Source organism: Tilletiaria anomala (genome assembly GCF_000711695.1).
Source record: "Tilletiaria anomala UBC 951 chromosome Unknown K437scaffold_70, whole genome shotgun sequence".
In the NCBI taxonomy this organism is placed as follows: domain Eukaryota; kingdom Fungi; phylum Basidiomycota; class Exobasidiomycetes; order Georgefischeriales; family Tilletiariaceae; genus Tilletiaria; species Tilletiaria anomala.
In genome coordinates, this window is record NW_013546952.1 from 48,055 (window position 1) to 73,841 (window position 25,787).

General features: G+C 56.3%; 8 protein-coding genes across 8 annotated transcripts; 5 read left to right on the forward strand and 3 right to left on the reverse strand.

Moving 5' to 3' along the window:
- Positions 1 to 63: 63 nt before the first annotated feature.
- On the forward strand, positions 64 to 5,786 carry K437DRAFT_257890 (uncharacterized protein). The gene is made up of 7 exons (XM_013386586.1): positions 64 to 3,246; positions 3,312 to 3,822; positions 3,881 to 4,241; positions 4,307 to 4,457; positions 4,522 to 5,396; positions 5,462 to 5,530; positions 5,597 to 5,786. Exons 1-7 carry the CDS (start codon positions 492 to 494, stop codon positions 5,621 to 5,623), a joined length of 4,749 nt encoding a protein of 1,582 aa, XP_013242040.1. The 5' UTR covers positions 64 to 491; the 3' UTR covers positions 5,624 to 5,786.
- A 399-nt stretch (positions 5,787 to 6,185) lies between these two features.
- K437DRAFT_257891 (putative NADP-dependent alcohol dehydrogenase) lies at positions 6,186 to 8,231 on the forward strand. The gene is made up of 6 exons (XM_013386587.1): positions 6,186 to 6,754; positions 6,812 to 6,860; positions 6,928 to 7,171; positions 7,233 to 7,458; positions 7,556 to 7,617; positions 7,692 to 8,231. Exons 1-6 carry the CDS (start codon positions 6,353 to 6,355, stop codon positions 7,750 to 7,752), a joined length of 1,044 nt encoding a protein of 347 aa, XP_013242041.1. The 5' UTR covers positions 6,186 to 6,352; the 3' UTR covers positions 7,753 to 8,231.
- A 333-nt stretch (positions 8,232 to 8,564) lies between these two features.
- On the forward strand, positions 8,565 to 9,155 carry K437DRAFT_164539 (uncharacterized protein). Its single transcript, XM_013386588.1, has one exon. It carries the CDS (start codon positions 8,766 to 8,768, stop codon positions 9,120 to 9,122), a length of 357 nt encoding a protein of 118 aa, XP_013242042.1. The 5' UTR covers positions 8,565 to 8,765; the 3' UTR covers positions 9,123 to 9,155.
- Positions 9,156 to 9,696: 541 nt separating this feature from the next.
- On the reverse strand, positions 9,697 to 10,509 carry K437DRAFT_164673 (uncharacterized protein). Its single transcript, XM_013386589.1, has 2 exons — positions 10,365 to 10,509; positions 9,697 to 10,300 (listed from the first exon to the last, which is right to left on the reverse strand). The coding sequence occupies exons 1-2, from the start codon at positions 10,413 to 10,415 to the stop codon at positions 9,845 to 9,847; spliced, it is 507 nt and encodes a 168-aa protein (XP_013242043.1). The 5' UTR covers positions 10,416 to 10,509; the 3' UTR covers positions 9,697 to 9,844.
- A 2,796-nt stretch (positions 10,510 to 13,305) lies between these two features.
- K437DRAFT_291253 (putative isp4-oligopeptide transporter) lies at positions 13,306 to 16,054 on the forward strand (the record flags this gene model as incomplete). Its single annotated transcript, XM_013386590.1, has 4 exons — positions 13,306 to 13,857; positions 13,937 to 14,411; positions 14,489 to 14,545; positions 14,570 to 16,054. The coding sequence occupies exons 1-4, from the start codon at positions 13,514 to 13,516 to the stop codon at positions 16,052 to 16,054; spliced, it is 2,361 nt and encodes a 786-aa protein (XP_013242044.1). The 5' UTR covers positions 13,306 to 13,513.
- A 202-nt stretch (positions 16,055 to 16,256) lies between these two features.
- On the reverse strand, positions 16,257 to 18,503 carry K437DRAFT_275177 (uncharacterized protein). Its single transcript, XM_013386591.1, has 3 exons — positions 17,473 to 18,503; positions 16,955 to 17,384; positions 16,257 to 16,837 (listed from the first exon to the last, which is right to left on the reverse strand). Exons 1-3 carry the CDS (start codon positions 18,355 to 18,357, stop codon positions 16,605 to 16,607), a joined length of 1,548 nt encoding a protein of 515 aa, XP_013242045.1. The 5' UTR covers positions 18,358 to 18,503; the 3' UTR covers positions 16,257 to 16,604.
- Positions 18,504 to 19,534: 1,031 nt separating this feature from the next.
- K437DRAFT_257900 (DEAD-domain-containing protein) lies at positions 19,535 to 23,351 on the forward strand. The gene is made up of 3 exons (XM_013386592.1): positions 19,535 to 20,129; positions 20,227 to 22,364; positions 22,433 to 23,351. Exons 1-3 carry the CDS (start codon positions 19,688 to 19,690, stop codon positions 23,261 to 23,263), a joined length of 3,411 nt encoding a protein of 1,136 aa, XP_013242046.1. The 5' UTR covers positions 19,535 to 19,687; the 3' UTR covers positions 23,264 to 23,351.
- K437DRAFT_257901 (WD40 repeat-like protein) lies at positions 23,262 to 25,612 on the reverse strand. Its single transcript, XM_013386593.1, has 2 exons — positions 25,220 to 25,612; positions 23,262 to 25,138 (listed from the first exon to the last, which is right to left on the reverse strand). Exons 1-2 carry the CDS (start codon positions 25,518 to 25,520, stop codon positions 23,319 to 23,321), a joined length of 2,121 nt encoding a protein of 706 aa, XP_013242047.1. The 5' UTR covers positions 25,521 to 25,612; the 3' UTR covers positions 23,262 to 23,318.
- Between the last annotated feature and the right edge of the window lie 175 nt (positions 25,613 to 25,787).

A 25,787-nucleotide genomic window follows, 5' to 3' on the forward strand; every position in this document is an offset into this window, starting at 1 on the left:
CGGCATGACTCTGAGCTATGTAGAGCATAACCACTAGAGAAGGTATACTTTGGACTGACTGGCCAAATGTTTGCTCCAAAGGTGATGTTCCAAACGAGTAGGCTCGCCAAACATCCGCTCGGCTGAGATTGGTCCCTGCGACAGCAAAGTGTCGCGAACGAGACCCGCAGGCGTTTCCCCTCCCTCGTCAGCCATCCAGGCGCAGCTCCGCGCCGCGCCGCGTATACATATGTATTACTCGGAAACACGACATTGAGCCCCCCCCCGCAGAAACGGGATTTCGGCCGAGCGCAAACAAGAAAGGGCGCAGCACTGGGGACCTTTAAGCACATATCTCTCTGGCATACAACGAGGCCTCTGGGCATGCACATCGGCATCCTCGCCTGAGCGCCGCGCGCGATCTGCAGCCGCAGCGACGTGCCCTTCCCGTGTCTGTCGCTTCCGCGTAACCCACGCACGACTTTGCTCCGCGCAAACAGCGCCGTGCCACGATGCAGCCGCACCCGCGGGCAAACGCTGCGCACAATGCAGGAGCTGCGTCGTCTGGCACCATGCGCAACGCAAACGGCAGCAGCAGCGCTGTTGCCAATGGCTACCATGAGGACCACCCCGCAGGCCCTATCCTGCCGCCTGGAGCGCACGCAGCGCCGCTGATTGCACGTGGTCCGCTGCCGCCCTCGCTTCAATTCGGCCAGTCACGCATCCACGACCGGCCGCAGTCATCCGTATACGGGCCATCCACCTCGCAAGGGTTCGGGTTCAAGACCTCATTCGACTCGTCATACAGCGGCCGCAGCCCGTTGCCTAACGCGCTCGGGATATCGCCGACCTCAGCCAAAGGTGCCGCCGGTGCCGATGGTTCGTGGTCCGGTGGCTCCGGGCGCACGTCTGCCCTTGGTTCAGAAGTAGGGGGGATCGGAAGGAAGGGCTCGGTCGCAAGTCTCGAAAATGGTGTTAGCCCAGGTTCAGGCAGCAGCCCATCGTCGAGCAGGGCCGGTGGTGGCGGCAGCGCCATCCGCTCACCGGATGGACGCGTCCTCTTCCTCTCCACACCATCCCCTTCTTCCCGTTCACGCTTCTCGTCAAGTAGCAGCACAGGCTTCATGATGCCCATCAGCGGCACCGGTGCGAGGCAGAAGGTCTCCATCGTCAATCCCGGCCAGCGGAAGAAAGCGGCGATGGCTGCAGCCAACGGCACGGATTTCGCCCGGTGGCCAGAGGAGAAGAAGCGGGGAAACGACCAAGCACAGGAGAACGCGAACGCTGCTGGCGCAGCTACGGGTGCCCATGAAGGCGCGGATGCCAGCGGCACCGCGGGCCCCTCACCTGCAAACGGAGGAAGCATGGCGCAGGTCAAGATGGCAATGAGCGCAAGGACGTACTCTACCACTGCTCCTAGGCAGGGGCAATCGCTGCGCGCGTACAACGCGGCTATGAAGAAAGCGCAAGCGGCCAATGGCAGCGCAAGCGGGACCGCGGCGCCCACCTCATTCGAGGCGGGGCCTCAGGATTTCATTCTTGGTAGCACGTCCGCTGGGCAAAACGCTTCACGCTCGAGCTCCATTGATGGCGGCTTCAGAGGCAGCCCAAACGGAGCAGCCGCACCATCCGCACATGCTGCGCCTGTGTCTGGCACACTGGATGGAGAGTACAGGGGCCCGGTCAGCATCGCGAGCCTGCGTGCAGCGAAATCCAAGCGCGACGCGGCTGCTGCCGTCGCGTTCCCTGCTAGTGTGGACACGACTAGTGCCCCAGAATATTCAACATCGGGATCCACGTCGGGTCCTTCCGAGGCTTTGTCAGCTGCTGCGGTTGCTGCTACAACGAGCAGCGGCCTCACACATGAAACACATAGCAACCGCTTGAACACACGGCCGACCGAGCGCAACATGCCCACAAGCCTCACGCCTGGCTCACCATCGGCGACCAGCGACAGCACGAGTTCAGGCGGCTTGCTCGTAGGAAGGCTCGGTGAAGATGGTGCTGGCGGTGCCGCACCCATGATTGACTTCGAGCTGCCAAGCGAATCATTCTTCTCCATGGCTTCACCAAACGGGCGCTCGCTGCAGCCTTCTCAAGACGACACGCTCGACACTTCTCCCGAGACTGATGCCGATAAAGCTCTGCCTCCGACACCAAAGACACCTGTATCCGGCCGGCAATCTCACCACCAACAGCAGCAGCAGCAGCAGTCCCCGAGCAAGGCTGCCGAAGAAGCCAGTTCGAGCCAAGAGAGCTTGAAGCTCAACCCGCTGTCGCATGGCGTGTCCGATACCGCATCTGACACCAGCCACGAGAGTGCAAAGGGTACACCGGACCGAGGACGCGCCCTGCCTCAGAAGCCGATGCGTTCGCCCGAACGACCTGCCGCTTCGGCGCTCACGCTCAAACCAGGTACGCTTGCGCGCCTGGAGAGCAGCGATTCGCGCGCGACGACGACTAACGAGGCAGTCATGCTGCAACCCGCCTCTGCTGCAACTGCTGCAGCGAGCGTACCTCCCGGCGCCAATCTAGCGATGTATGTGCCTCCTGGTGCACTTTCGCGTACACGCAAGCGCAAAACCCATCCTGCGGATCAGCATGGAATCATACATAATGCATCTGCGGTGCGCAACAATAGTCGCTTCTCTGGCAGCACGACTGGGTCCTTCAGCACCCCTATCCGACCGGGGTTTGACATGCCGTCCAACATCGATGAGGAAGGTGAGGAAGAAGAGGAGGATGAGTATGAGGACGAAGAGGAAGAGGAAGATGAGATTTGGGAGAACGACCATTCGGCTCTATCAATGCAAGGCTCTGTCCTACCCTCGAGCGCGTGGACGGAGGTGGAAGATGCGTTACTCCAATTCCAAGATAGTACGGCAGCGGGAATTGATAAGGGCACGCTTCTGCGCACCGTCCTGCTGCCATTCCTGCAGCTGGAGGTCGAGCGACCGTATGTTGCGCCAGATAGCGACAGCAGCTTCTCTGACGCGCGCAGCCGACGTGGCCTGTTCTTCGAATGGATTGGCCGGCTGCTCATCGAGCTGCAGCACGTGCAGACGTCAGCAGATCGTGGAGCCATCCTCGAAAGCATCGCGTTCATACTTGAATCGCGCAACCTCTCGCCAAAATTCCTGCAGGAAGATCTTCAGGACAGCCAGCGCTTCAACTCGGTCTTTGGACATATCCTCACCTACGCTATCGGCGAGCTCAATAAGAAGGGTGTATACCAGAACACGCTCATATTTTCGGGACGTTTGCTGGGTGAGTGTCAGACGTGTACTCACGCTGCATCATTGCTCTGCTTCTGACATGATGTCTCCCTGCAGCCATCGCGTTCTTCCGCTTGGAGGGCGTCGCGAGCAAGCTTCTACGAGCGCTGCCTGTGAATCGGTTTGCCCTCGAGAGAATTGCGGCAGAGGCTTCGTGGGAAGAAATGCAGCCGCGCGACTTTGTCAAGTTCAAGTCCGTTTTCCCCAAGCACCTGAGAAGCCACTGCTTCCAAGATGTGCGCACGTATCTTGTGCAGCTCGACTCGCTCGGCACGGAGCGAGTTTCCGAAGACGACGACAGATACCTCGTGCGCCAGGACGAGGTCGAGGTTGAGATGTCCGGCAACTGGCTGCGTCGCTGGCAGTCAGATGATTCCGAGCTCTTCTTCAGCTTCTGTCGCAACTACCACCGCCAATTGGCAGCAATGATGTACAGCATGCGCTATAAGAACAAGTTCTTCGGCGCCCCAGGTTACGCTCACCTGGCTACTTGCATCCACCAGAAATGTGTTTCGCTCGTCCATCGTGAAATTCTTTCCGTCACCACGCTCTCATCGCAGAAGAACTTGTGAGTTGCGTCTGTCCCCTTTCGAGCATTACCTGTTCTGACGTGACATCCTCCGTAGCAATCCTGGCGAGACCGCCAACGTGCTCTCAGGCAGCACAGCTGGCAAGCCACGTCACCTTGAGGCTGCCAATCGGCGATGCACAGCGATCGTGGTCGACGTGGTGCGCGCTCCAGGCATTAACAATAGCGTCTTTATGCCTATGATTCAAACACACATTAAGTGTTTGATCAAGCGCACTTCGCTGTACGATGTTCAGGGTGTGTTCTGTCTGCTCGATTGGCTGGATTCGGTCTTCACACAGGTCGAGGCAGCAGAGCTGCAAGTGGAGGACGTTCTGGACGTTTCCTTCATCATCGACATGGTCGCCTTACTCCTCGAAAATGCGGATCATGCACTTGCCCTGATGCGCACAATCGCTGTGAGTGAGGGCCACACGCTGCGTTTCAGCACAGTGGTAGCTGATGGTGTCTATCAATTTTGCAGTTCTGTTATGCGAATTTTGGCCTTCTGATTTCGAGCAAGCGAAATCGAAGCCGCTTCTGTGAAGAGATCCTGCTAAAGCCGACCGTGTTCCACAAGCTGTTCCTCTCGTGGTCGTTCACGATCAGGGCTTACTTCCTTCACCTTCTTGTCTGTGAGTCGCGTCATTCTGATCAACCCGTACGATGGCTGGAGATTGACGCTCCCCCTTCACACAGTCCGCCTTGGCCATGTCACTGATTTTGCGCCGCCGAATGATGACATCAAGAACAGCACGGCCGTATCCATCGCTCGCTTGTTTTCTCAGCGCTTAGATGAGATCCGCAAGCGACATGACGAGCTTTCTCCATCCGACCGACAGAGCAGTTCGGATGATGAAGCAGACGACGAGAGAGGGCTTAGGCGACGCACATCGTTTGTTTCCACAATCCGGAGAACGCCCTCAATCCATCGCGCTGAGCTCAATCCGACTGCAAAAGCGGAGCGAGTCCTCGGAATTGGTCTTCCTGACCCTGCCATCACTGCTACTCGCGGCGAGAACAAAGCGTCGAGCCGTGCAGCCAAGTGGCTGCGTGCGCTTGGCGGCAAAGGCGGCAAGGGAAAGCCAACTCCCGTTAAGCCGAGCACGCCTGATTCGCGATACAGCGTTTTGACAGTATCTCCTGGAGAACAGCGTAGTGGAAGCCTTTCTGCTATGCTGGAAGAGTCGGATGACAGCGGAGATGACAGTCCGGACGAAGTTACCCTCCCGCGAACCGCCAGCAGCCAGGATACGAGCAGTGAGACTCCCTCCGTTGCTTCACCAATTACAAGCGACCATATCGCCACGGATGCTGCCTTCGACCTCCAGTCACCGACAGCGGCATCACCGCATCCGAGCACGCTGTCCTCGCGCCGCTCAGCATCACCACGGGTCTCGCGCGCGTTTTCCAAGCGATCATCCTTGGTGCCTGGTCCAGCATTGGAATTGGTCGTAGACGATGATCAGCCACCGGTACCCCGACTCCCTGAGCACCTGCGTCCGCGTGGTTACGACAAGTCACGACATGTATACGCTGTCCAGAGTCTGCGCGAGTATGAGCAGACTGTCCAGGTGAGTTGTGGTGATCTTTCGCCGATTTCACGAACATGATGCTAACCTGAAGATCGCATTTGTAGGAACACGACGACTTCATGAATTCCCAGCCCGAGGGAGAGCGAACTGCAGTGCCTCGCCTGCCCGTCAATGTGAGTGTCGTGCATGTTCCCACTGAAGATGTCACGCCATCTGACAAATGCCCATCTTCCTTGCAGTGGCCGGCAATGTGGCAAGGAGACTAAGGCTCATCGTAGCAGCTCGAGCACGCAAAGCTCAGGCGTCGGATCTGCTTTTCATGCATTTACTTTGCACCCGAACTCAATTGTTCTATGTATACAAACTCAACTGCTTTTATGAACCCATAATGCCATAGTGCGAAATGAAACCCACTACCGCATTTGCAAGGATGACGCAGACGACGCTGGCGCCGCCCTTGCGGGCAGGACGTGCTTTTGCCCGAATGCCGGAGGGCGGCTCCCGGCTCGCTCTCTTGACGTCTCCGTTGATATCGGTCCAATGGGGGCTTCCGACTCAGTCTCTCCCCCTTTCCCTGCTGTCGATTTGTTGACAACCCCCGGGAAGCAGGGTAGGCGATACTCGACCCTCGACAGGTCCGCAGGCCTCAAAATCGACCTCATTCGACACGCATGCTATTACCCTGTTGTGGACCGGGCCGCTAGGCGCCATGCCCTTGGCGGGAGGGCGTTTGCAAACTGCACCGATTGCGTGTTCTTCGTTTTCCTCCGTTGTGGCGCTCTGGCGTTTTCCGGCGATCTGGTTGCCGGTCCCGGTCCCGGTCCTACTCGACGCAGCTATCCTCTCCTCTCGTATCATCTTTCATCCTCTTCATAGCCCAAGAGTTTGTACACCGAAGCAACTGCAGATCAGTTCGTGGTCATCGCTGTGACATGATCAAAGAAGGGGACTACCATTGCCTTCGTTGCCAAAAACGACAGGAATAAGCTGCCACGATGAGTGACACGGTCCATTTGGGCACAGTCTACACCGGGTCGTCCTCCGGACGCGTGACCAAGCGACAAGGCGGGTCGCGACCGGTTGGGCCACACACTGTCGTCATCAAGGTGACGCACTCGGGCATCTGCTGGAGCGACATGCACTTTCTGAAGGAAGATGACATGGTCCTCGGTCACGAGCCCGTTGGTGTCGTCGTGCAAGTCGGATCTAAAGTCCGCCGCTTCAAGAACGGCGACCGCGTCGGGTGGGGCTGCATCCACGACAGCTGCTTGAGCTGCACCGATTGCGTCAATGGAAATGACCAGAATTGCAGATATAAAAAAGCTTACGGTTCTCATGACAGAGATCAAGGCGGATTCGGAGACACAGCCTGCATAGAAGAATCATTTGTGCATAAGGTGAGCAATTGCGAACCTGTGTGTCGAATGCGATCACAGACTAAATCGTTCTAGTAGATTCCTGATGGGCTACCCATGGAAAATGCAGCAGTCTTTCAATGTGCAGGTAAGTCACGTTAATTGAGGAAGTTCTTCGTGCAATACGTTCATCTTCAACTGCTTGAACTATGCAGGCGCTACGGTCGTTGGTGGTTTAGTTAACGCAGGCGTGCAGCCTTTCGACCGCGTTGCCATCCTCGGCGTCGGAGGTCTTGGCCATCTCGCCATCCAGTTTGCCGCCGCGATGGGATGTGCGGTTATTGCAGTCAGCGGAACCATGTCCAAGAAGGAGGAGGCTCTGTCGCTCGGCGCGCACGAGTTCGTTTCCATCAAAGACAATCCAAGGTTCCAAGGAGTCAAGCCGGTCAATCACCTTCTGTAGGTCACATATTAACGTTGATATTTTCTCCCGCTGCGCTAATCTTGCTAGTAACCACAGTGTCTGCAGCAGCGCACAACCTGACTGGAAGGCACTGTTTCGGTTCGTCAAGCCTCGGGGCACTGTGGTGCCGCTCTCGGTCGCCTTTGGAAATTTCAATGCACCGTACAGCGGCTTCCTCAGCAAGGAGCTGCGCGTAATTGGCAGCCTCGTCTGTGGACGCGACGTGCATGAGAAGATGCTTGAGTTCGCATGCCGTCACGGGATCATTCCGATGATCGAGCAGGTAAGAGCGCTGTCTATGAAAACTGCGGTCAATGACATGAGAGGAAGGAAAGCTGACACTTTCCCATTCACGCTTGCACTTGGTTTTGGATTCCAAGGTAAGCATGACGGAGGAAAACTTAAACACAGCGATGGACCGTCTCAAAAGGGGGGACGTACGGTGAGCACGCATATATAGCGCTCAGTAACTGATGTCTTCGGAAGTTACTGACACAACGGCGGCTTGCACGGTAGGTATCGTTTCGTCATGGTCAACCCAACCAACAAGGGTCTGCTCGCCGAAAGCAAGTTATGACGAGCACTGCTTTGCTTCATCATGGACGAGCGAGGCGGGCATGAGGTGCTTCACTTTCATTCGACGTCGGATGGTCGAACTATCAGCGGCAGGGATCAAGCGCTGGCGTCTGGTGCTACACTTATCATATTTAAATGGAAATGAGAGAGCCAGTGGGAACGCGAAAGCGAAGGAGCAGGGCGTAGATCAAAACAAAGACGAATCAGGAAACCAGGGAAATGGAGATAGAAGCTAACATCCAGTATGAAAGGGCCAGAGACAAGGCGGCTGCTGTATTGCTCGTATTGAGGGGGAGAAAGGTGTAAGATGCAGGGATCCTGACCTAGAATGAGACAGTGTAGCTGGGTTGAATACGCCTTCCCTGACGTAGCCAGATGCTGGTGCAAAGGGAAGCAATGAGTGTGATATTGATGTGCAGCCAAGAGCCAACGCAGGCCCTTCCACTCGCTGCTGAGGTCACTGCAATTGGATTGACATGCCGTTTACACGTTGCTCAGATTGAGAATTGAACTTCGGCGTTGCTGCTCCATATCGAGGAGGTGGAAGGGCTGAGTGGAGCCCCGGCCGATTCTCCTTGCAGCGTGGTCGTGACAGACAGGCTGGTTATGAGAATCATTTGCAAGAGCATGGAATGAGAAGTAGTCATACGCACCGTGAGGGGGCGAGCTATGCATAGCTTGCTGATGCTGATATTGCCGCCGGAGATGCCGGTGTTGCTGTTGCTGTTGGTGATGCTGGTGCTGGTGCGAGCAATTAAGGTGGCCAGGAGGATGATTACCTGAAGGCAGGAGAAGGGACAGTTTTTTTCTGTCAATCGACACTGAAAAGCCGCTTCAAACAAGAAGCAAAGCTGTTCCTTTCGTGTCCGCGCACCGTTTTGCTGTACCTCTATGTTACCCTAAAAGTCCAGACCAGTCGGCTGCGTGCTGCCCGTTGCATCAACTCCTTCGCAAGGTCGATCCCGTGCGATATTGTCGGCTGCTGAGGCCTGCTCGTGACGAGCCTTCTTGCGAATGGTAGTCTTGCTGTTGTCCATTGCCTTGTGTGGCTTGTCGCCTTGCTTGGTCGTCCTCTTGGCCGGAAGCTTGCTACTGACTTTTTCGGTGCCAGCACTACCCTTGTGTGCCCTCAACTTGGGGGCGATGGAATTGATTTCCAACGTTTGTAGTGCGGTACCTTACGTCTTGGCAAATTGCTTGCTTGTAGGTGTAGCCCCTGTGGGTAATGTGGAAGCGAATACGCCATTCGTCAATGATGTGACCCGACTTGGTTGCCAAGATGAACAGGACATCCTGCTGAGCTTCGGCAAAGCCGAGTCAGTATCACTGGCACTCGCTTTTCTCTTCCGTTTTGTTGATGGGAGATTTTGACATTCTTGTTTCCGTCTCTACATTTCCTCTTGCTTGCGTTGGAGCGGGCACAGGCGATGGTACGTTCTAAGAAGGCGCGGCCCTTCCTACTCGCCGAGCAAAGAAGAGGGAAATGTTTGCGCTCGAGACTTTTGGCCGCGTCATTGATGGTCTTTCCGGGCTTTGTGATGGTCTTGTTGGCTGAACCGAAATTCTTTCTTGCAGCTGCAAGCTTGCAAATGGCCTTGGCTTCCTCTCGCTTCGTGCTTTGCCATACTTCGTCGTAGTTCCTCGGGGTCCAGCCCTTGGGCGGCCTCGAAGTCGAGAAGAACTTAATTTGCCTTCTGCCTCCGGTTCCAGCTGCATCTACGCTATGCACAGCCTTGTAGTTGTTGTAGGACCACAAAATGTGTTGCGTGAATGCGTGAGTGCGTGATCGCGTGGTTTGACCAGATGCCCGTGTCACCAGCCGGCCGTCGGTCGTCACCAGGAGCGGTTGTCAAAGCGTTCTACCGCAGGGGCAAGTGCAGGAAACATAAGTTCGGGTTCATCGTCCATCAATCATCGTCCTTTTTGACGTGCGCAGCACACCTTGTGTGTGTGACACCTGTCTCGCATCGCATAAATAGTGGTCACACGCATCTCGTCGCATTTCCTCAATGTATTTCATCCCCATAATTCACAGCAGCCTCTGTCCAGAAAGAGACTCGCACCTGATCCCTCTGTTTCCGGTACTCTGTTCTCTAGAGGTCCCAACCTGCCTGCCCCAACTTGAGCCACGGTGACACTCTGAACTTGATTTGAATCTCTTCTGGCTCTTGAGAGGGAGCGCTTGCACGGTTGGCTATGTTCTTGGCAGACTGCGTGGAGGCGTTTAGCGGCTCTTCGAGCGCGGCGAGCCGGTGCTCCATTCTCTTCTTCCGTACGATGCTATCGTGATCGATGCCCCGCATTGCCATTTTTTGTAAGTCGAGTGCTGTCTCACGCTGGCGGATGGGCAGGGACTTGAGCGTGGGACTGAGACTATCGGCCGGTTGAATCGATGAGGAGGGTGAGTTGCCTTCGTTCAGCACCGTTGAATAAGATTGGGGGCGAAATGTTGAGCCAGCTGACTGGCTATAGCGCTGTGACAGGGGGGCTTTGACGCCTGAGGGAAAGGATGAAACATCCGCGCTGAAGAGAAGATGGGCACCTGAATTCTTGAAGAGAGCCTCAGAAAAGTCAGCTGGTTTAGCAATTCGACGCAAGGCTGGAAAGCGCTACAGGCTGCTGTAACAAAAAAAACACAATCACCCGCGTCTTGCCGGTCGCCATTCACGCCTCGCATCTGAAGGATCCATAACTCTAATCCACTGCTGCTCTGCTTCTGACCCTGCTACATGTTTCGCTTTGACGCTGACCAGTACGCGCGTCAAAGCCTGTCAAAAAAGTGCGCAATAACCAGGGGGAACTGGGACTATCAAGAGCTGGGATGTGGGATCAGATAAGACAGTTCAGTCCTCTTAAATAACCCCTACTTCCAACATAGCCTTCTTATCTACATATCTTAAGAGCGCAAAACGGCAAGGCTTAGAGATGAGAATACCGATAGCTAATGCGCATATGTCCCCCACGGAGGTAGATTCCAACAGATTGGAACAAGGTGAAGTAGGGTTCATGTGCGAAAGGAGGTAAATGCGGCTTGCGTGCGGCCTCCCTTTCTCCCAAGTCCCAGGCTCGAGAATGACGCAGCCCAGAGCAACCCTCCCCAATCTCCGCATCCTGGCCATGGCAGCCAACGCATTGGGTTCGCTGCATTCATGATTGCGGCGTTGAATGTGGGCGAATCTGTGGCAACCCGGGAGGTCAGCGCCACAAAAGATAATGATAAAAATCCGCAAGCGCATGTTCGGATATTGCCATGCTCTGACCGGCTTTAACAGGGACGACGACAGACTTTGACCGTCTCTAACATGTTCGCTTTCAAAAACTGGTATGTATTCTTTTAAATATAGGAAAAGAGTTATTATTAGGTATTTGATTCCGCAATTCAGCGCTCGGCAACCCGACCGTTTTCATTGCGCCGGTCTCGTTATGTAGAGAGTTTGCCTTGGATCCCCAATAAAGAATGGATTGTACGCACGTGCACAAACCAAACCTATTGGAGCTTGGATGGAATGAATCATCTAATCATATCGGGCCAAGTGGCAGACAGCTCACTGCTCAGGCGCTTACACAACTGGTTCAGTGGTTTCGCATAGTCTGTCCAGCTCTGTTCAGTTGATCCAGTCTGCTTCGCTTTTCGATGCTTCGACTCTCGTTTAACAGCAGCAGGTCAGGGATGCGAAGGTCATGGCGAGGCGAGAGCTACCGAGCTCTAGGGCCACATGCCACCACAGGTAGGACGTACCGCCGCCGCAGTAATATTTATAGAGGTAGCGGAACGTGCTTTTGCAGGAGGAGTGAAGCTGCGGGAGTGGAGCGCGCTTGAAGAGTGAGCTAGTGAAGGAGATAACACCGAATCTGGACTCTGAACACTTGACATCGCAGGCCACTCCGAGGGTCCAGAACTCCGGACAAACCCCTCCCCCCCCCCCAACGCTCCAGGCCGCAGGGATCAGGAGCCCACAAGAAGCCCTAGAGTAACAGCATATACGTACATTGCTATCGGCTCATGTGTTCTACTACATTGATGCGCAATATATATATGTAGGTGCCTAAGACTTCGGAGAGAACCTCTCCAAGTCTCGAGATAATTAATAAAAACGAGAAGCGGATAGCACCATGCGGTCGTGATGCCAAGCCACCAATGTATGGATGACATTGCTATCGGGCTTTGGAGGGAGTGCAGGCAGGAAAGCAGAAAGCAGCTAAGCTGTAGGAAGCCATGCAACAGTTACAGAGGGTGCGGTTTGAGTGCTTCCTGTAATCTTAAAGATTCTTTGGTTGATCACCAATTTACCACGTATCTGGACAAATACCAACGAAAATGACCTATGTACTGTGTACGATGGACAGGCCTTACCCGGATGTATCAGGATAGATGTGTACGTACATCTATATATCATCGAAAATAGCTAGGTCTACATGTATGTAGGCGCATCCTGTCCAAATTCTGAGCCGACGGTATGGGTTCGAGCTGACTTTTTGGCTTGCCCTTGCCGCGTTGTCCTCCGGCGGCGACGGGCCGCTCAAGGTGGACAGCACAAGGGCCAGCAGGCGAACCACGATGCTAGAGACTGGCAGGGGGCCCAACAGCGCCCTGCAGACAAGCGAAGGTGCTATGCACCAGATCGTACCAGTGTTGTCACAAAGGGCGTGTCGTGCGTGTGATTCATCGTATCCTGTCGTACCCACTACCTAGTTACCTACATTTCCGTATATACCCCGTTCAGAGGTTCAGACAGTTTCTGTCCTTGACTGTCCCAAGTAGTACCCAAGAGAGAGTAGAGTGGAACTCTAACGAATTGTCCAAAAGCAATTTAAAGCGTCCTGGCTCTAGAGTCCAGACAGACCCAGATTTTTGACCTTTCTTAACCGCCGTTGACGGTGTGAATTCACTAATCGGAGACCGCGTGGCCCACCACGCACTTCATTTATCAGCGTTCGCATGGCATTACAAGCGTGGAAGTCAAAGACCGCCCTTGAGGCCTCTGGGGCCCAGAGTGTATGTAGGCTGCCGTAGAGCCGCAGGCTTTGTATATACTATATATGTAGGCAGATCCAGCCTCTATACAGCAGGTGCAGTAAGGTGCAGTGCTGGAGCTGAGCCTTTTTTGTGCTAAGGATCTCAACGTCCCAGGACTGTACAGCATTGCAGAAGCAGGTAGCTCGGGAGGGGCGGTAGTGAACGGTGAGGCAATGGTCAGGCACAGGCTGCACACCCATACATACACATGTAGATGTTGCAGCGGGTCAACCCTACAGTGCCGGGTGAGGCACCGCACTGCAACCACTAGCCGCTCCGACAGTGAACCACAAGGTCACGCGGAAAAGGACTACGCCACTCCTCATGTGTTGTTGATTGCGTGACGCGTGTCTAGAGTTGCAGAGTGCCAGCGTGCCTGAAAGGAGCCGACGGCTGCCGCGTGGCTCCCCATTCCATACCAGTTGAATGTTCCAGGCGGCGCGTGGTGATTGCGTTGTGCCGGTGGGACGAGACGTAATTAGGAGGGATTGCCTATTGCGGAACCACCAGACCGCGCATCCTGAATCTCATCCATTGCCCTTTTCGGCTGACACAGCGCAGCGATGATGCAGGCAGTGTTCGTGCGATAAGGGAGGGGTTGGTCACTGGAAAGGGTACTCCGGCATAAATAGCATGCAATGGAGGACGCCCTTCCACGACCATTAGGCGCCTTCCCTCACCGTCTCGCACGTCGCCGTTGGCACCCCACGTACAGAAGAACGGGCTCATCCAACCACCAGCCCCCATGTCGGAAAAGTCATCCAGCAAGGAGGACAGCGCGGCCAGCGCCGCTGAGCTTGGGCATGTCGAGCTCAACCTCAAGAATGCCATCACCGACCACAAGCTCAACGACCCCAACATGGACCCGGAGCTGATTGCACAGGCGGAGCAGGCGCTCGCCGTCGGTGACGTCAAGGCCGAGCTCCGCCTGGAAGACGTGCTGGAGGACGACTCGATCTACCCGGAAGTCCGGGCCGCCGTCAGCAACGTCGACGACCCGGACATGCCGGTCAGCACGTTCCGTGCATGGTTCCTAGGCATCCTGGCATCCATCATCCTCTCGGGTGTTAACCAATTCTTCATCTTCCGGTGAGCGTTCTTCAATTCCACCAAGGCCTTTTACTAGTGCATTCCGTGCTTACCGGGACCACGTTCTTGGACTACCCAGATACCCATATGTTACCATCACACCACTCGTCGCACTCCTCCTTGCATTCCCCCTCGGCAAAGCCATGGCACTCCTGCCGAACCGCGGCGCCATCGGCCGCTTCTTGAACCCGGGCCCTTTCAATATTAAAGAGCACTCTCTAATCGTCATCATGGCTTCCGTCTCGTACGGCTCCGCTTACGCCACCGACGTCGTCACGACCCAGCGATTCTTCTACGATCAGCAATGGAGCCTTGGCTACCAGCTCCTGCTCTTCCTCTCCACCCAGCTCATCGGTTTCTCATTCGCAGGCTTCTGTCGTCGCTGGCTCGTATGGCCCGCATCCATGATCTGGCCCTCGACGCTGCCGCAGACAGCGCTCATGAGCACACTGCACCACGTCCAGCAGTCCGAGTCTGGTCGCATGTCGCGTGAGCGCTTCTTCACTTATGCATTTGTTGGCGCCTTCTGCTATTACTTCCTCCCTGGCTACCTGGTGAGCGGTCATCTAGCATTCAACTGTCTCTTGTTCAGAGCTAGATTATTCACTAATGCCCTTTACTTTATCTCCAGTTCACTGCGCTCTCCGCATTCAGCTGGCCTACCTGGATTGCTCCGAGCAATCACAAGGTCAACTTGCTCTTCGGTGGCCAGAGTGGTCTCGGTCTCTCCTTCATCTCGCTCGACTGGGCACAGATTACCTCTGCTCTGCTATCGCCGCTCACGACCCCCTTCTACGCAGAAGCCAATGTCATCGGTGGTTTCGCGGTCTTCTTCGTCTTCCTCGGCCCCATTCTTTACTACAACAACGTCAAGTACGCGTCATATCTGCCCTTTGCCTCGACACGCACTTTTGACCGCTTCGGACAAGTATATCAGCAGAAGCTTATCCTTAACGCCGACAAGCTGCTCGACATTGACTTGTACAATAACTACTCGAAGCAGTACCTCCCCATCGGCTTTGCGATCTCCTACGGTCTCTCGTTTGCCTCGGTCACGTGCATTCTCGTCCATGTCGCCCTCTTCTATGGCAAGGACATCGTCAAGCAGTTTAAGAGCACGCTAAAGGACGAGCCCGACATCCACGCCCGCCTCATGTCGCGCTACAAGGAGGTTCCCAGCTGGTGGTATGGCATTCTCTTCCTCATCTCCTTCGGAATCTCGGTCGGCACGGTGCAGGGCTACCCGACTACGCTGCCAGTCTGGGCTCTGATCCTTGCTCTCCTCATCGCTGCCGTTTACATTCTGCCGATCGGTATCGTGCAGGCTATTACCAATCAGCAGGTCGGTCTCAACGTCATTACCGAGTTCATCGTCGGCTACATGCTTCCGGGCCGCCCGCTCGCCATGATGCTGTTCAAGGTCTATGGTTATATTGCCATGGTCCAGGGTCTTTCCTTCGTCAGCGATCTCAAGTTCGGCCACTACATGAAGATCCCGCCACGCCTGATGTTCTGGTCGCAGATCATCTCCACTATCATCGCCTGCTTCGTCCAGGTCGGCGTGAGCAACTTCGTCTACACGAACATCAATGATGTATGCACGCCCAAGCAGCCGCAGGACTTCAAGTGCAGCGTCCAACTCACCTTCGCCACTGCCTCGGTCATTTGGGGTCTCATCGGTCCAGCGCGCAGCTTCTCTGTCGGACAGGAGTATGCTAGCTTCCTGCACTTCTTCTGGATCGGCGCCGTCGCTCCCATCCCCTTCTGGTACCTTGCCAAGAAGTTCCCACGCTCGTTCTTCCGCTATGTTAACACCCCCGTCATCAGCGTCGGTACTGGCCAGTTCCCGCCTGCGACGGGTATCAACTTCACCAGTTGGTTCCTCGTCGGCTTCATCTTCCAGTACTGGGTCCGCAGGCGCTCGTTCGGCTGGTGGGCAAGCTTCAACTACGTCCTCTCCGCCGCGCTCGACTCGGGTACGGCCATCAGTGGAATCGTTATCTTCTTCGCGCTCAGCTACCCTTCCACGTACGCTCTGCAAGATGGCAACAAGGTCCTCCAGTGGTGGGGCAACGCCGGCACGCCGACCATCACGCTCGACGCGAACTCTACGTCTTACTTAACCGTGCCCGACCAAGGATTCGCGCCTGCGCCAAACGGACAATGGGGTACCTTGGGGGCACCTTCAGCGTCCTAGTCGCCCGATAAGCGCTGCGCCCTCTTGTTTCGGTTTGTTGTATACCTTGGGCTTCAATGCCATGTATTCATGTCACGCGTGGACTTCTCTGTCTCTCTCTGTATATGTGTGTATGCGTGCCTTTTGAGTGTTGAGTTATGTGGTTTGCCAGGCTTGCTTTACACACTGTACTTCTCTTCTCGCTTGCACCATATGGACAGGTGTTGGTGGTCAGAAAGGCGAAGATGAGGTGATCAGTCCACCATAAGAGAAAGGGGGTGGGCTGGCCGTGCGGACTGCAGCATGATGTGCTCTTTGATTAGGCAACTGTTTAGGTCTTGCCCAGACTGAAGTCAGTCCTATGGTGGTCAGGCACACCCACTCATACACCGAAGGAAGGAACTGAGGATATGAGCACCGCATAAAGAGACAAGAAAAACAGTACATATCGGTGCCGTCGCGGAGGCGTCTCAGACCACAAGCACTGCAAAGCATGAACAAAGTACGCACTTGGCCTCACACGCATGGAAGCGGTCGTCTATTGCATGCCGTTGCCGCTTCCCGACCCGTTTCATCTAGGCCCATAACCTGAGCTGCGCACGCCCGCATAGCGCTCACTGGCCCCAGTGGACGAGGAGGCGGTGCGCGCATGCTGCGTCGCCGATGAGGATGGACGCTGTCCTGCAACTGCCGAAGAGGAAGATGCCGAGGGCGACGAACGGCCAGCGGTGGTAGACGACGTGAGTCGGCCGCGTGCGATACCGCTTCCACGCGCCGGAGCTCCTGTCGCACGTGAAGGTCGACCTGTAATTTGGAGGTTCGCGACGCATCGGTGGGAGAAAGACGGTATACACAAGATCAGCTCACATTTCAACACGGCACAAAGCTCAGCCGATCGTTCTCGCTGCCCCGCCTCCTCACCTCGTGCGATACTTGAACTCGCTGCGACTCCGCGCGTGACCCCTGCGCCTGCAGCTGAGGAGCTCGCTCCGCGTCGAGGAGCAGCGCCACGGCTGACGCCTCTTGAGGTGGCGCCGCCTCTGGTGCCGGTTCTGCCTGCAGCGGCGCCGCCTTCCTCCGCGCGCCTTCTCGCGTCGGCCTCAGCGGCAGCTTTCACGAGCGTAGCCTGCCGCAGTGCCTCAGCCTGACGTGCAGCCTCGGCGCTCTCCGCTTCGATGCGCGCCGTTTCGGCTGCAGTGGCTTGCAGCGCGGCGACGTGCGCGGCGGCATCGTCTGTCGCGCCTTTCCACTCCGGGTCGGTCAGTAGCGTCTGCGTCTTCTCCGACTGGCGCAAGAGATCGATGTAGATGTCCAAGAGCTTGTTCGTGTCGTCTATCCGATCGGCAAATGTCTGAGGTGTGCCATGCCCGAAGTTGTCAGATACCTGCCTGCCAAAGGTACGGACGGAACAGAGAGAGAGAAGCGAACAATTGACTCACGTCGATCTGGTCCGTCGCGCCGAGAAGCATGCGCTCGTAGCTCTCAAATGTATCGTTCATCACCTTAACCTCCGCCAGCTGCCTTGCGACCTGTTCTTTGCTTTCGCCTGCAGCGGCATCATGCCCATTGCTCCTCCCGAGCGCATCCTTCCCTGTCGCCGATGCGTAGTTTTGGGTAGTGGATGACGCAGCGAAAACGTCGTCGCTATTACCCTTGCCTTTACCTTCCGTCAAGGCGGCTGCACGCGCCGCTGCTGCTGCGACGGAAGATAATGATGATGATGGTGATGACACCGCCGCCGCTGCGGACTGCTGCTTGCCTGTTGAGTCGAATGATGGCGGTGCGTAGGCTGGCTTGGCGAAAAGCGAGTATCGCGGCTTGGCACCACGTCCGCTGCCGGCTTGCATACCGCCGAGTCCTCGGCGTGGGCCAGCGCCAGCTCCTGCCACAGGTGATTCGCCTACAGCTGCCCCCGCTCCCCCGGCCGCCGCGGTGCCATCCCTTTCACCGCCATCGTGATTCACGTCCACGTCGGGCTCCTCTCCTCCTTTCGACAATGACCCACGTAAGCTGCCAGCCCAGTCATCTTCGAGGCCCTGCAGGAAGCGCATCTTGCCCTTTTCGCGTTTGGCCTGCGAGCCGAGCGCGCTGCTTGGCGGGCCCCACGATGGTCGAGGCGCGCCTCCAGCGACGCCTCCGCCCACGCTGGGCCTGCTGGTGCGGGTGCTGCGACGCGGCGCCGCCGCTACTACTGCTGCGCCGGGCTGTTTGGAGCGCGAGGTGTGAAAGGTCAGGTCGTCCAGTGTCAACGCGGCAGGGTCAAGATCGTGCGACACGTCGAGCAGGTCGGCCGACGTGTCGCCCAGCGGAGCGCGTCGCGACATAGCTTGTGGTGTAGGATCGCGTTTCTAAAGTTCATCCGCGGGGGGTTTCTCGGGCTTGTTGTCACTCATGTGCATCTAATGTCCGTCTCGCATCCAGCTGGTTGGCAGCAGGCGGGGGAGGAGCTGGTGCATGAACGAGACGGGGCTGATGGAAAGGAAAGATTGTGCGACGCGTCGGACCAACGAGACGAGCCGAGACGAGAAGTCTCTCATAACAAAAAGCAACACACTCGTGACCCGCGCTCTCCGCTCTCACGAAATTGAATAGCCACAACAGCACGCTCGATGTTGGTGCTCCGCCTCCTTCGACTCATTCGATTGCCATTTGTGACTTCTATCCTCACACAAAGCGATAAACTTGCTGCAGCACAGGTACGTCATTGCTTTCCTATAGAGTTTCCTGGACCTCTCCCCGGCGCTGAATAGACAGTACGAGGACGAACAAGTCGCTATGCGGAGACCAGGACCGAGACGGATTCTGTAAGCCGTGTTATTGTCTGCAACCTGGGTGCGTGTATGGAGAAGCGAGGCCACGTTCTTCTCGCAACGCACACGTTGCAGTACTTGTATGCATGGACAAGGTCGGCTGTGTAAACTTGTACTTAAAACCCAGCGCAAAACAAGAGATACACCACGTGCCAAGTACTGCGGCGTGGGCAGGGAAAAGCGGGAAGCGGCATGCCTCTCACTGACGTCGACGATCCCTGCCAAGCAGGGCTACCGGCTGCGCGGTTCGATATGTCTTCCAGAATCGCCCTCTTGCCCTGGACAGCGTAGCACAAGCACAGCTTCGCAAGCCATTCAAATTGTCCACGCTTTCAACCAATGCGCACCGACCCTCCCCATGTCGCTCCGAGGGGTCAGATAGGTCTGCAAGGCGCTCGCAAACGCCATGGACGGGATGACCAGGCGGATGAAAAAGGGGATACGTGTAGTGCGGTGAGGATACCGAATGCATGCTTCTTTGTAGGACATGGTGGCCACCAACGTTTGTGCTACGCACGGTTTCCCGATAAATGACCGGCACGAGCTTGGTTTGCGCAACCAAGAACCAATTTTGGACAATCTCTCGGCCGAGAGGGGCTGTAAAGGTCACTCTCGCTGCAAAATTTATGGCTGTTCCGCCTCGTGTGCTTCAACTTTTATTTGATCGACCTTTGGATATTGCCGGCATTCCGTCTTGGTGTATAGCATGCATGTCAATGGAAGGTCGTGGGTCTGGTGCGCAGACCGGTCAGCCTCGACTATCCCCTTGAAGCAAGCTGTTCGCAACAGACGTCAGTCAGCTCACTGAAGCCTTAGTTGTGCGGGGAGACCCGAAGCAGTAACCATGGCTCGCGCGCTGGACTTCCTGCTTGATGACGCTCCGGCATCGGCGGCGGCGGCAGGACCATCGAAGAAAGCTGCCCCGTCGACTTCTACGCCGAGCAACAAGCGCCGAAAGGTTGATCTTGAGATGACGAAGGATCAGGATCAAGGAGATTTCGATGTTGACATTACGAGGTCTCTCCTCGGTCCTGCCACCGCGAGTAAGCCCACGACGGGCAAAGGCAAAACCAAGGCGAAAGGGAAGGGCCTCCCAATCGGAGATGAAGCTGCCAAAGATGACGAGGATGATGGAGATGCTGAATTCATCGCCGGCGCTCAGCAAAGGCACAATGTCAAAGCTGGCACGGAAGTCGCCAAGCGTGCCGTCAAGGGCAAGGGCAAGGCGGATGCTATCATCACCGGCGGCGCCAAGGTGACAGGTGGAGGCTCATTCCAGAGTATGGGTGAGTGTTACTACAAAACCGTTTGTTTTATCCTACGAGATACACCGTCTTCTTACTTAACTTCGGCCCTTACCCTTTTTCGTTGTTGAAATGATAGGCCTGCACCCGTCTCTGCTGCGCTCTCTCCTCGTCCGTGGCTTCACGACCCCAACGCCGATCCAGCGGCAGGCAATTCCCTCAATTCTTTCCCAGCCGCCGCGAGATCTGGTCGGTATGGCACGCACAGGGTCAGGCAAGACCCTTGCCTACATCATTCCTCTGATCCAGCGCCTCAACGGGCGGCACTCGACTACGTTCGGCATCAAGTCCATCATCCTCTGCCCGAGCAGAGAGCTCGCGCTTCAGATCATGAAGGTCGGCAAGGAGATCGCGCGCGGCTGGAAGCCGGATTCTGCTTCCTCCTCGGCCGCCGCAGAGAGGGATGGGCAGGATGCCGCGCCGCGCGGAGAGGCAATCCGATGGGGCCTGGTCGTTGGTGGCGAGTCACTGGACGAAAATTTTGCGCTGATCGCATCCAACCCCGATGTCCTCATCGCCACACCGGGTCGTCTGCTCCATCTCATCGTCGAGATGAACCTCGACCTGTCGTCTGTCAACTATGTTGTCTTCGACGAGGCAGATCGCCTCTTCGAGATGGGGTTCGCCGCGCAATTGGAGGAGTTGCTGCTGCGTCTGCCGCCATCGCGTCAGACTCTGCTGTTCAGCGCGACGCTTCCCAAGAGCTTGGTCGAGTTTGCACGAGCGGGTCTGCAGGCGAACCCCAAGCTTGTCCGTTTGGATGCCGATGCAAAGATTAGCGCTGATCTCCGCATGGCCTTCTTCAGCGTCAAGCCGAGCGAGAAAGAGGCTGCGCTGCTCGTCCTGCTGCGAACCGTCATCGGGGTGCCTTTTGGCGAGCAGGCGGAGAAGGAAGATGAGAGCATTTACGAGGACGATCGTGACCAGCGACATCATGGCGGTCGGAGAAAGCCTTCCTTCTCCGCTCCGGCTAGCCGGGACAAAGGCTGGGGATCCAGGGCGTCCGGTGGAGACAAGAAACGCAAGCGCACTGCCAACGATGCGCTCGGTGGCGCAGCGAGGCTGCTGCCGCATCAGACGATCATCTTCTGTGCGACCAAGCACCACGTCGAGTACCTCACGCAGCTGCTCTCCACCTGCGGCTACGCATGCTCGCACATCTACTCTTCGCTTGACCAGACCGCGCGAACGATCCAGATGGCACGCTTCCGCCGCGGTCAGACCAGCTTGCTCATCGTGACCGACGTCGCTGCCCGCGGTATCGATCTGCCCGTCCTCGAGCACGTTATCAATTATGACTTTTGCTCTCAGCCGCGCGTCTTCGTTCATCGTGTAGGCAGGACGGCCAGGGCCGGCAGGAAGGGATGGGCGTACAGTTTCGTCACAAACACAGAGCTACCGTACCTGTGCGACCTTCAGCTGTTCCTTGCAAGACCGCTCGTCCCGTCCGGTCGTGCAAGCAAAGCGCTGGTCGACAACGGTGCAGACGCAGATGCTGGCACTGCTGACATGCACACCAACCTTGTCCTTGGCACCTTCTCACGGCACATGCTTGACCCAGAGGTCGACTTCTTGGAGCACTCGCTCACATCTTCCTCGTCCGCCGCTGCGCAGGCACTGCCGGCGCTCAAGCAGGTCGCTGCTCGTGCGCAGGGCATGTACGAGCGCTCGAGGAGCAAGGCGAGTCAGGAGAGTCATCGGCGCGCGAAGGAGATGGTGAAGGCGGCTCAAGAGGCCCATCTGCATCTCACTGCTGCCAAGTCTCTCGAGCCGACGAGTCTCCTGCTTGCAGGGTGTGCGAGCGAGGAACTGGGCGTCCATGAGGTGTTGCGCAACCCTGCTGCCTTTGGCTTCAAGGGTATGCCAATACGGAGCGATAGCGCTCTCAGCTTAATAAAAGCTCAGCCTGACGGCGTGCAGAGCCCTGGCCCTGATGACGCAGACATGGATGCGGCCCGTGCAGCGATGCTCGCAAAGATCAACGGCTTCACACCCATGGAGACGATTTTCGAAGCCGGCAGGCAAGGCGCTAACCCGCTAGCGCAACTGATGAAGTCGCGCCGTCAGACCTTGCAGCAGGCCAAGAGCAAGGACGTCGCCGCAAGGGCAGCGGCAGCCGATGATGCTGGCAAGGCTGACGACGATGCTGAGACGAAGGCCGACAGCGGAGGACATCTCGACGGAAGTCTGAGCGAGGCTGACGAGGAGGACCTCAAGGTGAATTTTGTGAATTGCTAAGCACGTAGCACGCATTCATCCGCTGACACTCAATTTTTGGCACTCAGGATGTCTTTGATCTTGGTGGTGTTGAGGAGGCTGGCTCGGAGGAAGAGCAAGAACAGGCACCAAATTTGTCAACCAGTGCACGCCCACTTGCCAAAGGCGCCTTTAGAGACCCCAACTTCTACATGTCGTACAAACAGGAAGGTGCCGACTCGGAGAAAGGCTACTCTTTCTCAGGAGGAGGCAGCTCCTTCAACGAGCAAGCTAGGCATGTGACCTTTGATCTCAATGGCGACGATGCGACGCTTGGCACTCAGACACAGCGACCCAACGCCGCACGCTGGGACACCAAGAAGAAGAAGTTCATCAAGGGCGATGGCACCGGCTCCGACAACAAACGCCTTATTAGGACGGAATCGGGCCTGAAGCTTCCTGCCACCTTCCGCTCAGGTCGTTTCGACGAGTGGAAGCGCGAGCAGAGGCTCGACATGCCGAAAGTCGGCGAGCGCGAGGCAGATCTTCCTATCACGCTACGCTCGGAGCACATGCGCGATGGTCGCCGTCTGTTCAAGCACACGAAGACGTTCGAGGCAAAGCCGGTCGACAGGCTGTCTGACAAGTGGTCCAAGAACTCGAAGAATTTCACTGCGAAGGAGAAGGCACAGCATGAAGAGGCTAATGCCGCGGCGAAGGTACGGGACGCGAAAGGCACCAAAGGCAAGTATGGCAGTGGGAAGAAGGTCCACACTGCTGGTGCCAAGCGCAACAGTGGCACCAAGGCCCGTAGCGAGCTCAGGTCGGCTCGGGACATCCAAAAGGAACGCGCTGTCAAACAAAAACGGCGCGAAAAGAATGCGAGACCGCCATCGAAGAAAGGCAAAGGTGCGCGCTAGTTTGGTTCCGATTACATATTGCTTGTTATTCCCATTGCGGACAGGATGTCACAGTTCAGTCCTTCAAGGGAAGCGAAATTATCAATGTGCCGTTGCGAACAGTTGCTGCCTCTGTCCCAAATTGCGTCTCCAATTTCTTCCATCGCCCGAGTCTGTGTTCCTTGCCGAGGCCAGCGATGAGCATCGGCGATGAGCGCTCCTTTGCGATGCGCACCTTGTGACTGACCACTTGATCGGTATCCTCCTCGTTGGCATCGTTGGCGTTTCCATCGAGGTTAGGCAAAGCCGTTTCAATCTGCTTCTTGGCGTCGTTGCTGCCCTGAATGTCGACGAGCCCGCCGCGTCGCCTCCACAGCTCGGGTCGAATGTATGCTCCCAGATCTTTCCTCGCAGGTGTCGGAGGACTAATGAGCTGCAGGGAGTTGACGAAACCGGCAGCTGGAATCGAGTACAGCTGCTTGAAACTGCGGAGCGACCTTTCGATACCCCAGATTTTGATTTCACCATCCCATGATCCGCTGGCAAAGATGTCGCCGTAAGGCAGACACGCAAGGGCGGTAATCCATCGCGGTTGAGGTAACTTCCTGTCCACATCGTCATCCTCATTGCGTCCGACGAATTCGTCATAGCCATGTGCAAGCAGGCGCGTGAAGATTGGCTTCTTCTTGCCGGTGTTCCAGAGCGAGATAGCACCGCTGTCTCCTCCGCTGAGGAAGTTCGTCTCGTCGATCATCGCAACGCAGTCGATGCTACCTTCGAAAAATTCCCTTCCGGTGATGTCAGGCTCCGCAGCACCACCCGGTCTCGGAGCGGTCTTAAACTTGGTGAGGCCCTTCGCATCAGGGTCGAACAGGTCACCACCTTCGAGCATGTCCCGGCTTCTTTTTGCTGCTGCACCCTTGCCGAGGCCGCCTGCGCGAAAGATGAGCTGGCTCTCGTTGCGAATCTTCCAGAATCGTACGGTGCGGTCCCGCCCGCCTGCGCTCACAGCCGTCTCGTCACGGAGTATGTTTAAGTCCAGCACGGGGTCTTGGTGTCCAAAGAGCGTTTCAATGTAGGAGAGCTGATCGACGGCCCATAGCTTGATGCTGCGGTCGTATGAAGTGGAAAAGAGCTCGTACGGTGACGTGGTTGATTGGCGGAAGCGGAGTGCGGTGATGGCGTCCTTGTGCCCGCGTAAGCCGCGAAGCCACTTTTCCATTGGTTGTGATTTCTGAGGAGCTGTTGACGACGTGGGTGGCGGAATGGACCATACCCCCACTCGAGTGTCCCGGCCGCCAGAGGCGAGGTATTTTCCATCGGGGGACACAGCTAGCGTCAGAATCTCGTCTGTATGACCTTCGCCCTCTCCAAGCGAGACGAAAAGACGCAATTCTTCTCCATCCACATCCATTGTTTGATCGCCATTCGTTGAGATCCCTTGTACTCTTGGGCCCCTCGCCTTTGCCTCACGCATCGCTCTCCGCCTGGCAGCACCGCTGCGCTTACTGAACTTAGTTTCTTCTTGTTTTTCTGTGCTGGTCATCAGAGCACTGACGCGCGGTCGCTTTCCCAATATGCGCACCAGGGTCCCATCCTTCAGGTCCCACTTGAAAATATGCCCCTCCTTGGATCCGGTGTAAAGGTAGTGGCAATCAGGTGTGACGGCCGTGGCTGTGATGCTGAGCTTGTGTCCCCTCACAGCCAGAACGTTTTCCACTGGCAAATGCCCTTGACTCGAGTCTCCGATTGCGTCTTTTGAGGTTGAAGGACGGGAGAGGTAGGAAGAGATGAAGATGTGCATTCGGCTCGATTGCTCCTCGACATCTCGCTGCAGCCGAGCAGCGATGTTTTGTCGATCGATCTCTGCTGCGTCAGCACCATACGCCAAGTCGTCTGTAATTTAGTCAAATTCATAATCAGTCCATGAGAAATGAAGGAAAGAGCCAAATGCAATCAGAACAGCCCGCTACTCACCTTGCTCTGCTTGCTGCTCTGATCTAATGCCCTCTAGGTATGCTTTCGCAAGGCGCACCCTGGCTTGCGCGTGTGTCTCGTTCTCCCGGCCCTCATCGTCGTCGTAATCATGCCGTAGATCTATATCTCCAATACCACCTGCATCGTCACCACCACCTTCGGATTCAGAAACCGAAGCATCTCGATCAATGCGTCTCGCCTTGCCCTTCTTTACCTTTGATGGGGAAGGGCCAGCTGCAGAGCTTCCACGGCCATTTGGCGCCGTTCTCTTGCGTTTCTTCTGAAAGAAAGCGTCAGGCATGATGCTCTGCACCTGAAAGACCTTTCCTGAGCTCCACCACAATCGCTCAATGCGAGATCGAAAGCATGGCCTTGAAGCAGCTTATACTGTTGCTATAGCAAGTGCCATGGCGAAGACAACATCTCTCGAAAAGATGGAGAACTTTCTTCGGGGACAAGAGAGCCGTTCCGCCCTTCGCAATTACGTTTTTTTCTCGGCCGAAATGAGCCTGATCATTGATCTTCTACGCATTGGAAACAACCAGATTTGCAGACGACAACGTTGATT

What these genes read in the sequence shown, in the direction of transcription:
- K437DRAFT_257890 (XM_013386586.1), top strand. Translation starts at nt 492, where the DNA reads ATGCAGCCGCACCCGCGGGCAAACGCTGCGCACAATGCAGGAGCTGCG. An exon ending in ATTTTCGGGACGTTTGCTGG is followed by an intron (nt 3,247 to 3,311) that starts GTGAGTGTCAGA and finishes GTCTCCCTGCAG; the next exon opens with CCATCGCGTTCTTCCGCTTG. An exon ending in CTCTCATCGCAGAAGAACTT is followed by an intron (nt 3,823 to 3,880) that starts GTGAGTTGCGTC and finishes CATCCTCCGTAG; the next exon opens with CAATCCTGGCGAGACCGCCA.
- K437DRAFT_257891 (XM_013386587.1), top strand. Translation starts at nt 6,353, where the DNA reads ATGAGTGACACGGTCCATTTGGGCACAGTCTACACCGGGTCGTCCTCC. An exon ending in TCATTCCGATGATCGAGCAG is followed by an intron (nt 7,459 to 7,555) that starts GTAAGAGCGCTG and finishes TTGGATTCCAAG; the next exon opens with GTAAGCATGACGGAGGAAAA. An exon ending in CTCAAAAGGGGGGACGTACG is followed by an intron (nt 7,618 to 7,691) that starts GTGAGCACGCAT and finishes CTTGCACGGTAG; the next exon opens with GTATCGTTTCGTCATGGTCA.
- K437DRAFT_164539 (XM_013386588.1), top strand. Translation starts at nt 8,766, where the DNA reads ATGGTAGTCTTGCTGTTGTCCATTGCCTTGTGTGGCTTGTCGCCTTGC.
- K437DRAFT_164673 (XM_013386589.1), bottom strand. Translation starts at nt 10,415, where the DNA reads ATGGCGACCGGCAAGACGCGGGTGATTGTGTTTTTTTTGTTACAGCAG. An exon ending in TTTTTTTGTTACAGCAGCCT is followed by an intron (nt 10,301 to 10,364) that starts GTAGCGCTTTCC and finishes GCTCTCTTCAAG; the next exon opens with AATTCAGGTGCCCATCTTCT.
- K437DRAFT_275177 (XM_013386591.1), bottom strand. Translation starts at nt 18,357, where the DNA reads ATGTCGCGACGCGCTCCGCTGGGCGACACGTCGGCCGACCTGCTCGAC. An exon ending in GCGCGACGGACCAGATCGAC is followed by an intron (nt 17,385 to 17,472) that starts GTGAGTCAATTG and finishes GGCACACCTCAG; the next exon opens with ACATTTGCCGATCGGATAGA. An exon ending in GAGTTCAAGTATCGCACGAG is followed by an intron (nt 16,838 to 16,954) that starts GTGAGGAGGCGG and finishes TCCAAATTACAG; the next exon opens with GTCGACCTTCACGTGCGACA.
- K437DRAFT_257900 (XM_013386592.1), top strand. Translation starts at nt 19,688, where the DNA reads ATGGCTCGCGCGCTGGACTTCCTGCTTGATGACGCTCCGGCATCGGCG. An exon ending in AGGCTCATTCCAGAGTATGG is followed by an intron (nt 20,130 to 20,226) that starts GTGAGTGTTACT and finishes TTGAAATGATAG; the next exon opens with GCCTGCACCCGTCTCTGCTG. An exon ending in CTGACGAGGAGGACCTCAAG is followed by an intron (nt 22,365 to 22,432) that starts GTGAATTTTGTG and finishes TTTGGCACTCAG; the next exon opens with GATGTCTTTGATCTTGGTGG.
- K437DRAFT_257901 (XM_013386593.1), bottom strand. Translation starts at nt 25,520, where the DNA reads ATGCCTGACGCTTTCTTTCAGAAGAAACGCAAGAGAACGGCGCCAAAT. An exon ending in AGAGCAGCAAGCAGAGCAAG is followed by an intron (nt 25,139 to 25,219) that starts GTGAGTAGCGGG and finishes ACTAAATTACAG; the next exon opens with ACGACTTGGCGTATGGTGCT.